General features: G+C 37.0%; 1 protein-coding gene across 1 annotated transcript in view; it reads left to right on the top strand.

Moving 5' to 3' along the window:
• The window catches only part of LOC102544705 (low-density lipoprotein receptor-related protein 1B), a 316,032-nt gene that overhangs the window by 280,880 nt on the left and 21,482 nt on the right, over positions 1-13,670 (top strand). The window contains exons 47-48 of the mRNA XM_072962065.1: positions 2,869-2,973; positions 3,835-3,948. Of these exons, the coding sequence (XP_072818166.1) occupies positions 2,869-2,973; positions 3,835-3,948 (219 nt within the window). The remainder of the gene's footprint in view (positions 1-2,868; positions 2,974-3,834; positions 3,949-13,670) is intronic.

Raw genomic sequence — 13,670 nt, 5'->3', positions numbered from 1 at the left:
TCAGGAACGTGCTGCAGAATGTTTCTTACAGCCCCATCCCATTCACACAGGGAATCGCGGACTGTCATCTAAGAAAGGCTGTGAGCCATAGTTCCCATCCCAGTTTATCTTGGAGAAGCTCATGCAGAGAGACACACCCTGCTTCCATCACACAGGGCAGCTGCACGTGAGGAAGGAAGGGCTGGACTCTCAGGGCTCTGCGTACTGCCTACTGTACAGAGAATATTGGCTTCACCCACCTAGAAACACTCGGGCCTCATAACCCGAGGAGGCTTTTAAAGTCCAACATTATAGTTCTGGACTCTTAAAAGGTCTTTTGGGATAATTCTAAGCAAGAATGGAATAATAACATTTGCTAACGGTGAGTGGATAGTGGAGTTTAAAAATAGGAGTATGGTACTTGATTTATCAGATAGGCTATAATAAGATTGAATGTGATAATACGAACAGGACTCCGGGTATCCTGAAACTTTTTAGGTAAGTTTGTTTTCATTTCTATAATACTGTTCATCTTAGCCTTAAATGAAGTTTACAGTGATGTTGTGATATCAATTTCGTAGGTAAACAACTAATACCAAAACAAAATCACAGCTGAGTTAAATCTTTTTTACTTAACTAGGAAAACTCAAGCTGCCACGTTTACTTGTGATTCTAAACGGCCAGATGTGTTTCTAACGTGCAGCCTGTGAGCTGTCAGCTACAGTAGAGGACACGTTCTTGGTCAAGTATGATGAGCATAATCTTTAAAACAGAGCTAATGGTGTATTTTCTTCTCCTCCTCAGTGAATACTGATGAAGAAGGTCTTGATGACAATTTTGAATAGCCTGAATAATACCTCCGTCATGTCAGTTGTTATGAGAATTCTTTGTGTGTACCAGACCAACTGCTAATTACAAAGTGTGTGTGTGTGTGTGTGTGTGTGTGTAACATTTCTAAGAGATGAAATTATGATGAAAACTTACATTAAAATATCAGTTGTACTCTTCGATATATTACAATGATTTGGATAACTTGTATTTCACATTTGAAATATCTACAGATTTCTGTCTTAAGTTTAGGACTCAAACAAAACCTTTAGGAGGAGAACAAGGCAATATCTTTTATAACTCCTGGAAGCAGAAGATTAAAATAATCACTAATTAGAATATTTTTCTCTTTTAAAAGGTGATACTTTGTATATAGTTATCGTTTTGTGGAAAATCATTTAATGTATAATAAGCTGATTTTTCTCTTTGATGTTGTCCCTTTGACTGAACATGAAACTTTAGCTTTCTGCTCTTCAATTTTTCAAGGAGGCTGGGCATGGAGAGCAAGGAAAAGTCTCCCAGATCCATTTAACATATCAGACACCAATACTATGAAATATGCACTTGACTCACTTTGCATCCATATTCATATGCCTCTACAGAGTCTAAAGAATGTGGTAGTCTTTGTTAAATCTTGGAACTTTAAGCCACTGCCTTTCACATGTTTGGTTCCACATATACATACTTCCATTTCACATCTAGTATATAATTGACTCTCTGCTTCTGTTCATCTTGGAAAGAAATGTGACTTTAAAATCCAGGCTCTTAAAAAAAATCTTTTAATTAAATGCCTGGGAAAGTATAACAGTTCAGTGCATTTCCAACAGCCCTACCACCCACATACGTTCACATAAATATACACAGAACAAATGAACTAATGGGACTGGTAACCAGTTATTTCAAATATCTAACCTGTCACTGGAAATTCCCCTTTGAGGCATGTACTGTAACAGGTGTCCGTCCTGAAGAGGATCAAGGTGATCAATCAAAGATACTGCAGCCTGAGGACTTTATCAAGGTTGTGTCGGATTTATTGTGACATCATTGATTACTTCACAGCACTCAGTGCTAAGATGATCTCACAATCAGAATATTGGCATGATCTATTGTAATTCTAATTTGGGCGAAGGTTTGTATGATTCTGTTAGCATCCTTCTCATAGAAGAGGTTCCCTCAGTAATTTGAAATGTTAATACACTTTTCTCTGTCCCCCCAACAGTTTTCAAGTTCCAATCTAATAGTATTTATTTTAAAACATAACATGGCAAGTGAGAAATTTCTGCCTTTTTCCTATTACTGTTATGTTTGGCTTTCCCCTGGAGCAGTAGCCATAGTGTTTATTCTTATCCCAGGCATGTAATGTGCTATAAATTAGAATCATTTCCAAAAATTTTCCGGAAAGCCTACGTCATTAATTTTTGCCACATTGCATATTGTTCCTGTAACATTACTGTTTAGTTTTGCCTTGAACTGTTACTTTTTTTTCTGTCGGAATAAAAAGAGTTTGACATTAACTATATTACACATTCAGAGAAAACCAGTGGGATAAAAGTGACTGCGGAACAATTCTATACTTTCTTACCAAATGTGTAGTCTAAAACTCACAACATTCTTTGGACCAGATTTTCCAGTTTAGAAGGAATGGCTGAAACATTTGCTTCCAGAGTGTTTGATAATGAGGTTTATAAATAACAAAAATGTCACCAAACTCTAGTTATATAAAAAGGAAATAAGGTACTAATGCTGATGTCTCCCTGAAGTGTAAGTGATGGACACTAGAGTCTATTTTTTCACACCTACTTCTCGCTATATTAAATTTTTATATTAAACAAATGGGTTGAAAATTTGAAAATTACCACAAGAAAATTTTTATCTGTCATCGTTCTGTTAAAACAAAAAAAAATCTTTGCCTCCAGCAAGTCTGTCTTTCTGAAAACCTACTTTTAGCCAACCACTCCATTACCCTTCTATGATGAATATTCTCATCTATGGAGAGTTTGTGTCAGCTTTCAACAATAATCATGCCAGTAACAATGAGATTTTTTTTCTTTGTTGCTGCAGCTGCACTAATGGAAAGATTGCCTCTAGCTGCCAGCTATGTGATGGCTACTGTTACAATGGTGGCACATGCCAGCTGGACCCGGAAACAAATGTACCTGTGTGTTTGTGAGTATTTTATAACCTTGTGGGCATTTTATGATACAACTTTAGATGTACGTGGATTCCTTGCTCTATTGTTCTCCTTTCTTGAGGTAACACATTTAAAATGATGTTTCACGGACATCTCTGATCAAGTATTATTCCTCATTGGCTCATGTGCTACAGAATCTCCTCCATCAATTTGCTGGTGATTTCATAAGGAAGAGCTCATTCAGTGCTTAGCATCATGCCCATTTCAAACATTCAGAGATCTTTGAACTTGGAAATGCCGGTGAAAACTGTTCTAGTTTCATTGACCCGATTTAGGTACATGAAACCCAGACATAATCATATTTATGAATATTTTGGTACATGGCCATTCTTTTCAAAGTACTTAAGGTGTCTTTTCAAATATGTAATGCAATTTAATTTCTGTATCAGGTTTAGAGTGTTGTATTATGTAAACCCATTAAGCCCTTGTCTCCTTTGAAATGCATTACCTCAAATCTGGGTTTCTAAATGTTTGGAAAGGATTGTAGATTCACTGCTCCTGAGAAAATCTGGAATTTAATATTTTCCCTTCTCAAATACCTGATTGTCCACAATGGACAACTTGAAATAGGACCATTCAGCTTATGTGGTCCCTATTTTGAGTTATCTTTTATTACTGCTTGACCAGAAGGATGATGTCCACGTATGATCCACGTCTGCATTCTGTTCCCTACCCTGTCAGAGTAGCCTGTGATGAGTGTGCATGAGAGAGAAGTTAGCATACCTGAGAAAAATTTCGTTCGTATGTTACTATCTCTGTGTGATATAAATTTGAAACATATTTGGGGAAAAAAAGTCAGACGCTTTATTTAGCTGTATTTTACTGAAATTCTGCAGATGCTCTGTGGGGTTTAAAAGTCAGCGCTGTGACCAGAAAGAGAATCCTTGTGATCACTACTGTCAGAATGAGGGGATTTGCACTTTAACTGCGTTTAATGAGCCGAGATGCAAGTAGGTTTAACCTTCCACTTACCGCTAAGCTTTGTGTGACATCATTTCAGGCCGCAGTTCATTGGTTTAAATCATGAACATCCACATGCATTTCACAGTGTATACTTAATCTCGGGGCTCATCTGTGTCATACACACTTAACCTTTGCTTTGCTCACCTATGAGTGTATGCACCGCAGTCAGCTGAAGTGTCTAGTAATATAATGGAGGAAATGAAAAAGCTCGTGGAACTGTCTCGTAAAAATACATAGTCTAGGATAGTGGCTTTTAATGAGAGAGGCACAGAAGCAGGTATTTTTAGACTCTATTACTGTGCTGGAAGCTATATTTGGAATGGTAACCCTTTTATTTAGTAACTGACTTTTCAGTACTGATGAAATACATTGTTTTGTTTCCCAAAATTTTAGTGGGAACTGTCTTACCTTAAGCAGTAAGACTTCTTTGTGGAAGAAATAGGTTCATGTTAAAATATTCCAGAAACTTCATTTCCTGGTAGTTCAAATTATTCTTTCTTGATTCAGTCTGTTCATAACAAGTAAGTTCATTTCCTCTGAGAAATTTCAGGGACCACCTTTGGGGTAGCTATCAAGGTTCATAATAATGGAGATTATTTTTGCATTTTGCATTTGAGCTTTAGAGATGGATCCTGTCTGACATCCTCCCTAATACCCCACGTCATAATCAGAAGGCCCGATTAGCACCTGGTAATAGCCCCATGGTGGTGTCTCACAGTACTTAGTAATGGTTTTAAAGCACAGTTGTATTAAAATTCAGATTTTTCATTACCAAAACTCTACAATGTTTTTCCTAATTATCTATTTCGTTATTCAAGAGAATGTCATTCTTTGCACAATAATTGAAAAAAAATATGGGAAGTGATTAAAATAACCATATAGGAAAAATTGATATTTCTTTTTTTCTGGAAAATATTTGAATGTGTTAAACAAATACTCCTACATAAAACAGACCCACAAATACTTCTTTAAATATTGCTCAACAAAATGTATATAAACTCACCTGTTAAGAAACTGATTCACTTCTCAGCTCAGACTTAGTTCCTTCTGCACCTGGAGACAGAGGAGACTTCTTTTGTCTTACCTCTGCCCTGCCTCCACCCTAAATTCCTTCAGTCATTCAGTGAATATTTATAAGACCCTTGAAGTCTGCTAAATCCTAGACAAGTGAAGATGGATGAAATTTAACCCCCAATATCAAGAAGCTCACTCATTAGGGGGGTTTAGAAATTCACACGCAGCTAATTAGCTTACAGTAATGTAGGTGTGAACACAGGAAAAAAGAGAAGGCAGTAGAGTCTTAACACAGCAAGTGATTTGTCTAGAATGGGAAACGGGAATGCACAGAGGGCTTTACAGAAGAGACAGCTCTGTGTTGCTCACATAGTTCATGTGGTTCAGCGAGGTTGGGGTGAACATTCTAAAAAGAAAGAAAAACATAAGCAAAGACATTGACGTGAGACTTAGTGGCCTCTCTGGGGATCTGAGTGGTTCAATACAGCGAGAAAGAAGGGTGACTGTGGCGTTGAGGAGGAAAGGAGGAGTTAAACTGAAAGATAAGTCAGAACCTGATTTATGCCAAAGTTAGGGGATTCCATTCGATCCTGAAAAGAGTGTGTAGCCAAAGAGATCTGAGGCAGAGCTGAAGGTGTTTGCTTTTGAAGGTGACACTGGCATGTGGAAGAGAGCCCTGGAGATCAGCTGCAGGGACCCCACACGGGAAGGCTGGGCAACACTTCAGATGATGGGGGCTTGAAGCTGGACAGTGCAATGGGAGGGAAGAATAGCAAGGACAAAAGATTCACGGATATTCCAGAGTTAGTAAATCCAGGGTGGTCCTTGGCCAGACACTGATCTAGGTACTTACACTGCCTCATTTTTTAGGACACTGGTAACATCTGCTGCGGGGCCCAGTCTTTATATATCTTGTCCCTCTCTCAATTCCCAAGCAAAGTATACATGACATTTCAGCAGTGCCCCTTACCCCACTCCAAATAGGTCTCAGGAACATGACCTGTCTAGAGAATGCTCTTGTGTCACCAGAATAAATATCATTTGTGGGCATAACAGCCCACAGCAATGTCCTCTTCCACTTTTCACTCTTACCAAGTATCATCAGAGGCACCTGACCTTTAAGACGTGATCAAGCCTATCTAATAAACTCAGCCAGGAAAAAGAAGTTAATTGGAGGAGTTCAGAGTAAACAACTTTTATTTCACGTATCTTTGTCTTTATATGCTTTGGGCTTAATGAAAATTTTGTTGGTGCTTTGGTTTTCTATACCATAAAATCTATTCTGATGATAAAAGTAATGCTTACTAAGTTCTTCAAATCACTTAAGCCATAAAAGAAGCATAGAAGAGATAATTACATTCTGTTATCATTCATTCATTCATTTACCAAACATGCATTGATAACAATACGTGGCAAAAGAGTGAGACCCTGTGTATATTTGGAAGGAGAATTAATAACAGTTAAAACCAGCTTAGCAAGTATTTTATACTAAACACTATATTAAACACTTTACACAATTTGTGTATAAAGTCAGAATATTCCATAATTATTCTTCTTCTTATTATTATTATCATTTATTATTATTATTATTATCATCATCATCATCATCTAATTGTTATCCCCATTTCACAGATGATGACTCTGAGGTCACATACTAGGAAGTGTTGGATTCCTGAGACTCAGATCACACCTGTTTGATCCTAAGGTCCATGCCTTGGTGATAGCTTATATTCTGTACTTCTTTCTTTGTGCTGACTCCAAAAAGGTTTTTACTTTTGAAGAACTTAAAACTCATTCGGGGTAGATAAATGGATTTAAAAGTTAAAATACCATTTGACAATTGCTATAATAGAAATGTGATCAAAGTGTTGTGGGAAAACAACAGACTAGAGATCACTTATGATGACTAGTGGGAGAGAAAAAGGCTGTGCACATGAAGTGATATTTTAACAGTAGTTTGAAAAAATGTGTAGTAATTATACAAGCAGAAATGGGTGAAAACCTTTCTTGGAAGAGATATAGCGCGGTCAGGGTATAGAATTGAAAGTAAAAGGTGAAAGTTGTTGAGAGTAAACACACGCTATGTGGTATGACAGGGGAAAGACTAACGAGATACGTTGGGGCCAGTTTGTGAGCTACATTTCTGCCCGGCACAAGAGTGGGCTTATAGAAAGTAGGTTGGAGGATTAAGGATGGAATTCTAGGAGATACCAATGTTTGATATTTGTTATGGAGGAATCAACAAAAGTAAATGAGAAGAAATAGAAGTTGGAGGGGACTTGTCAAAGAATAGGTTCCTCCAAGTCAAAGGAGTGGAGCGTGTGAAGGAATAGCAACTCCAGACAGTTCCAGGAGGGTGAGAAGTATAAATGGTTTACTGGATTTTGCAGTTAAATGGCCATTCTGAGAGGTGTTTTGAAAGCAATGTATGACAGAAACCAGACTATAGTTGGGTAAGCGAAAGGTAAGAAAGTGGAGAAGAATGTAGATTCCTTTCTGAATGTTGTGTTCTGAATGGCTGTGGATTAAATGAAGGAAAAACAATGGTAACTTCAAGGGGAAGTGGGATCTAGGGGAAAATTTTTTTCTTCCTTCTCAAAAGGAAGATATAAGCGTTCAAGAGGATCTCTTTTGCTATTTATTAAGGCCCATTGTAAAGGAACTATGAAGGATAGTTGGTTTAGACACACATTGTGTTCATGTTTCTTGGAGTTGAAATTTCTAGACTGTGGGAAATTTCCTAGTTTTACTTAGTGTATTTATAATTCATTTGGTACTAAAATGCAAATAAATAAAAATATATTTAGTATGAAGTGTTTATGATCATGTGCATACAAAAATTGTCCAGCTAAGGGACTATTAAGCCCTCAAGATATCTTTCTAGTGGTTGATTCTCCTCATAAGAGGAGATTTTTGGAAACACAGATTTTAGCTTCAGATTTCAATTGGTAGTGGTCATGTATCTTTAATGAAAAGCTAGTATGTACTATTTCATCTAAAAGCCTTTAAGGAAGAAAAAATTGCTTTAAGAGATGAGATATAGTACTTGCTTTAGTTTTGTTGGTACTACATTTTTCTCTCTTTCATAGGGCTGAAAAACTATTTGAATTGTGCAAAACCTACACACATTTGGAAAGTCTATGAAGTATTCAGATGTATGAGATTGACAGTTTTTTCCCACATAGACATTTTATTACTGTATTTTTCATTTTAAGGAATAGATTTGTTCTTTGAAAGCTTTCACTTTTGTCTCTTTGTGGCCATTTTCACTTATTACTATGTGTGGAGGAAAAGAAAGCCAGAAAAATGAAAATCTAGGGGTTTTTTACTTTTATTTGGAGAGAATTTTGACATTTATTAAAGTAGGTATATTGAATAATGTTAAAGCCATTTTTTTAAAAATTAATGTGTTATTTTGACAGTGTTTGTATTGTTAAACAAGTTTTGTTTTGAGATATAGAAATTATTAATCCTGTGAACTCAATAGAAAGTTAGTTATGTGTTCCTACTTCTAAGATTTCTATCTAGTGTCAGACTTTCATTTATATTGGATTTAAGTGTTTTAAAAGCATAGACCTACCTCCACAGCATCATCTCCCAGCAATACGCACAGCACATTTCACCCTCCAATAGGGAAGAAATGTTTGTAGCTGTCTTACTTCTCCTACCACTATGGACACTGGCACTTACACAGCCTCACCATAGAGCCACGGGACCGTCCCACGCCTAGATGCTTTGTTCAAATAGCTTCTGGACCCACATGTCTTTCTTACCTTGTCCCACTTTTATCATCCCACTAGTCGCCACTCAGGATTATCTCTTTGTATGTGGCACTTGGCAAGCTAATCGTAAGTGTTAATTGACTTGGACTTAACCAAAGTTTTTCAAAAGAGAAAAATCAAATATTAAGCGCTCTCCAGAGAAAAAGGACATATATATATATGTTAGGGATGAGAGAGAGGTTTATAATAGGAATTGACTCATCCGATTATGAAGGCCAAGACATCCCAAGATCTACTGCTCGCAAGCTGGAAAACCAGGAAAGCTAGTGGTGTAATTCAGGACAAATCTCAAGGCCTGAAAACCATGGGAACTGATGGTGAGCATCCCAGTCCGAGTCCAAAGACCTGAAAGCCAGGAGCGTTGATGTGTGAGGGCAGGAGGAGATGGATGTCCCAGCTCCAGCAGAGAGAGCAGATTTGCCCTTCCTCCACCTTTCCGTTCTCTTCAGACCCTCGGCAGGTTGTGTGCTGCTCACCCTCACTGGTGAGAGTGCTCTTTGCTCGTCTCCTCCAGAGACACCCTCACAGACACACCCAGAAATAATGTTTGATCAGCTATCTGGGCATCCCCCAGCCCACTCAGGCTGACACATAAAATTAAATCACAAACACACACATGATGTGTCTGTGTGTGTGAGAGAGATTTTGCTTTTTTGTCAGTGTTACGAGATGAATCATGTCCCTTCCAAATTCGTAGGTTGAAGCTCTATCTCCCAGTACCTCAGAATGGGACTGTATTTGGAGACAGGATCTTTAAAGAGGTAATTAAAATAAAGTGGAGGTCCTTAGGTTGGGCCCTAATCCAACATGACTGGTGTCCTTATAAGAAGAAGAGATAGGACACAGGTGAGAGAGCAATGGGCCACCACCCTAGTGGGCCCGGGGAGCAGGTCCGCTACCCCACTGGGCCCAGAAGATGGAGCAGCAAACCAGAGAGCCTTAAATCTGATAGAATCTGCCTAGTTAGGTTTCACACTTGCTTGGGACCCGTGACCCTCTCTTCTTTCCAGTTTTTGCCTTTTGGAATGGTTTGAGTATTTGAGGGCTATTGGTATGGGATGGATGTATTTTGCACATGAGAAGGACGTGAATTTTGGGAGACCAGAGAGTAAGTGTTATGGGCTAAATTGTGTTCCCCCTCCAAGTTCATGTGTTGAAGCCCTAACCCTCAGTGCCTCAGCACTACATGATTTTATTTGGATATAGGGCCTTTATTTGGATATAGCTCATTAAGTTAAAATGGGGTCATCAGAATGGGCCCTCTCCCAGTATTACTGGTGTCTTTATTAGAAGAGGAAATTTGGATGCAGCACACACAGGGGGAAGACCATGTGGAAACAGAGGAAGAAGATGGGCGCTTACAGCCCAAGGACAGAGGCCTCAGAAGAAATCAAACCTGCTGACACTTTGATCTCAAACTTCTATTACTTTGGTTTCTATTCATCCAGTTTCCTTATGCAAATACACATTTGCAGAGTATTATACACTAAAATGAGATCATGTGACAGATGCTTTTTCATATTTATTTACTTTGCAGTACATTATGAACATCATTCCATGTCAATCTACATAACTAGATGTCTTTATTCTTAATGGTTACCCAGTGTTCTGTTGTGTAGATTCTTCCTACTTCATTTAATCAACCAGGTATCATTCAATAATTAGAAGTATATTTTTTGTTTTTGTGTTTTGTTCTTTTTTTTAAATTATTTTTTCCTAGGATAAAAATTTCTGTCTGTGAATATCTGTGTGCTTATCCCATTAGTTTTCTAAGATCAACACCAAGAAGAGGACATATTTGGTCTAAAAGCATAGGCTTTATTAATTAACCAAACTAGCTATGATTTGGGGCAAGAGACATTGTCTCGTTGTGTCACATTTTTCTTGTCTGTAAATTGATGAGTTTAGGCTAATTGTTCACTAATATGCTATTAAACTACAAGGTACAATATATTTAAATCATAGTCTCATTTGAATTTTAGAAATTGGTTTAAAATTGGGTCAGGTCAGCTCAAATATCAATTCTCTCAAAATTCTTCTAAAATATCTATGAAGACACTGAGAAGACAAAGATTTCCAAAGATACTGTGCTAAAAATTGTACAGTATCTATTGTTAACACTACGGCATACCTAAAGAGCTAACCATAAAATTCTTGGATCACAGTTAAATATTTGTGTTTGATTTTTCTCTGTGATTTTATGACTTATTTTCCCGATACTTCAAAATAATATACCAGAGCTTATCTGGGTATATAAGTAGCTTATTTATGCCTAACTGCAAGAGGCACAATAGTCCTTTCCACCTATTTCTTACTATCAACCCCTACTCAAGCTGATCACAGTCTGTAGGAACCAGAATCCCATGTCTCTATCCCTTGGTTTCCTCATACTTTGGCCTTTTCAATAACGAAAATACTGGCCATCTTTTCCTCCCATATTAATTCATGAGCAAATTTCCAGTGAGCATCTACTATATGCCAGGCAAAAACTAGGCACTGAAGTTTTATCAGTGAACAGAACAAAACAAAAATATTTGGTTTGTGTAGCTTAAAAATTAGTGATTACTGTTACTGGTGGAATTTGGGAAATGTTTATTTTGTTTAAATAGTCTTCTGTGTAATTCACATTCTTTCTAAAAAACAAAAGAAAAAAACTATTTTAAAATTATTTTTTGGTCACCTGAAAAGGGAGAATGAGAAAGCTCTAACTCTGATACTACATTGCCTTTGAAATCATATCAATTTAGGCACACACTGTTTTGAAAATGGCAGTATAGCAAAATTCCAAGGCATTTCTTATAATATATGTGGTTGTGTTTTGCCCATAGCAGGACCAATTCTCCATGTGATCAAAAATAAGATAGCACTGTTAGTTTTTATGTTTTACATCTTCATTTCAAACAGAAGCTGAAAATAACTAGCTGTGAGCATTTTCCCCTTATCTATTTTTTTCCTTTTCTTCTTCTTCTTCTTTTTTTTTTTTCTTTTTTGGTTTAGTTAGATTTATTTGGACATCTGTGTTTTGTTTCTCTTTTTTGGGAAACATGGTTTTCCATGAAATAATCTTTCTCTGATCATCTGCATGTGTGTGTTTACATTTTCCATGTTACTCTATGATAGTCCATATTTTATGGCTTGCATTGACTTCTCATCTGTGTGTGGCCTTTGGACATGGGGCATATTTCTATGAAATTGGCTTGAAAATGCTGCCTGTTCTACTCCATGGCCCCCCAAATGTGTTTGTCTGTTTCTCTGTGGCTGACTATAAATTCCTTCAAGGATGGGGTTGTATCTGATTTATCTGTTTTGCCTCCGGAGCTGGCATGCATTCTGCCTGTAATATGTGCTTAACTAACTTTGCAAAATATACTGTCCTGGTGCCTGTGTTGTATTGTGAGATCTGACAGCCTATGAGACCAGCATCTTTCTGTCATCATTGAAATACTACATCTTACTTCACTGATAAATTTTCAAAAACTTCAATAGTCAAAAAAAATATGAAAGTGATTCATTTTATCATGATTTTTGGTTCTCTTTCTCATCTTTGTGATATCTTCTAAAACAACCACAGGGTATTTCCTGAGTGTTCTGGAGCTGAGGTTAAATATCTCTCTACAAAAGGAACTAAATAAGCTTAATTTACCGTCTTAACTTACTAGAAAAATGTAATTGTATTCATTTTTGTTCTCTCCTTACCTTGTCTTTGTTTGGTGTTTTTACACTGCTATTCTCTCTCAAAAAAAAAAAAAAAAGGAAGGGAAGGGAGGGAGAGAGAGAAAAAAGAAAGAAAGAACTAGAAAGAAAGAAAGGAAGGAAAAGAAAGAAAGGGAAAGAAAAGAAAGTAAGAAAAATAAGGTATAGCCTCTGCCCTTGAGGGCCTCTGCTCTATTTGAGAAAAGAGATGAGGCAAGAAGGAACATGGGAAAAAGATTTTAAAAAAGGAACATGGCGAGGGAGTTGCGTGGTGTAAGATAAACAGTGCTTCTGGAGGAGCACTGGACAATACTGTTACACATTGAAATCTGGGGAGCTCAGTATGCTTAGCTAGGGATTTGACATTCATTCCCTAAGCAGTAGGGGAACATGAATCCTATTTGACGTACAAAGTATCACAGTCATGTGAGTGTTTTGAAAAGGTCTTGACAGCATGGTGCTCTGCTGGAACAAGAAGCCATGAGTTTGAAAAAAAAGTTTTTTGGGTTTTTTTTAATGAATCCCAATTTGCACTGTAAAGGAAGGCAAAGATTTTTTTTTTATTATTTAAAAAAATGGCTTTTAAAAAGTGGTTTGTTGGTAAACAGCCAAAAAAGAGTCAAGAGAGAAACAACCTTATATCTCAGGGTGGCAGTTTGTTTTGTTGGTTTTGTTTTTTTCTCTTTGTCTCATTTGCCATCTTAATATGGAAATACTGATAGCATCTACTTCCAAAAACTGTTTGTGTATTAAGAACTGTAATACCTGGAAAAAAAAACAGAATATTGTCTTCAACATAGTAAACACTCTAGAAAAGAAAGATCTTAGAACTGTTGTCCTAGACCATACATAAAACGATCAGAATTCGGCATAATTTGATCTTCTGGGAGTTTGGAGGTCAAAAGTACAGTGTGAATTTTTTTAAAGTGCTCATTATTAAAAATAAGCAAAATATGGTGTAAATAAAAGATTAGTAGTACAATGATAGTGACAGTGATAGTGACTGAAGAGGGAACTACAAAGACAAATCCTATGAGGGGTGAGGGAGAAAGAAGCGGTGGTGGGTCCAGCCTCAAATACCTCAGAAAACACACAGAAACTAGTTTTCTAAACATTTTCTAAGCAGATTTTTTAAAATGCAGAAGGATGCAAAATGAATATCCAAGCACCAAAGGGAAATTCATTAAGAGAATGATCTGATAATTAGGCATGTTGTCATT

This window comes from Vicugna pacos, chromosome 5 (genome assembly GCF_048564905.1).
Source record: "Vicugna pacos chromosome 5, VicPac4, whole genome shotgun sequence".
NCBI classification, from domain to species: Eukaryota; Metazoa; Chordata; class Mammalia; order Artiodactyla; family Camelidae; genus Vicugna; species Vicugna pacos.
Note: the sequence above shows the minus strand (reverse complement) of the source record. Positions and strands in the feature narration are given on the sequence as shown.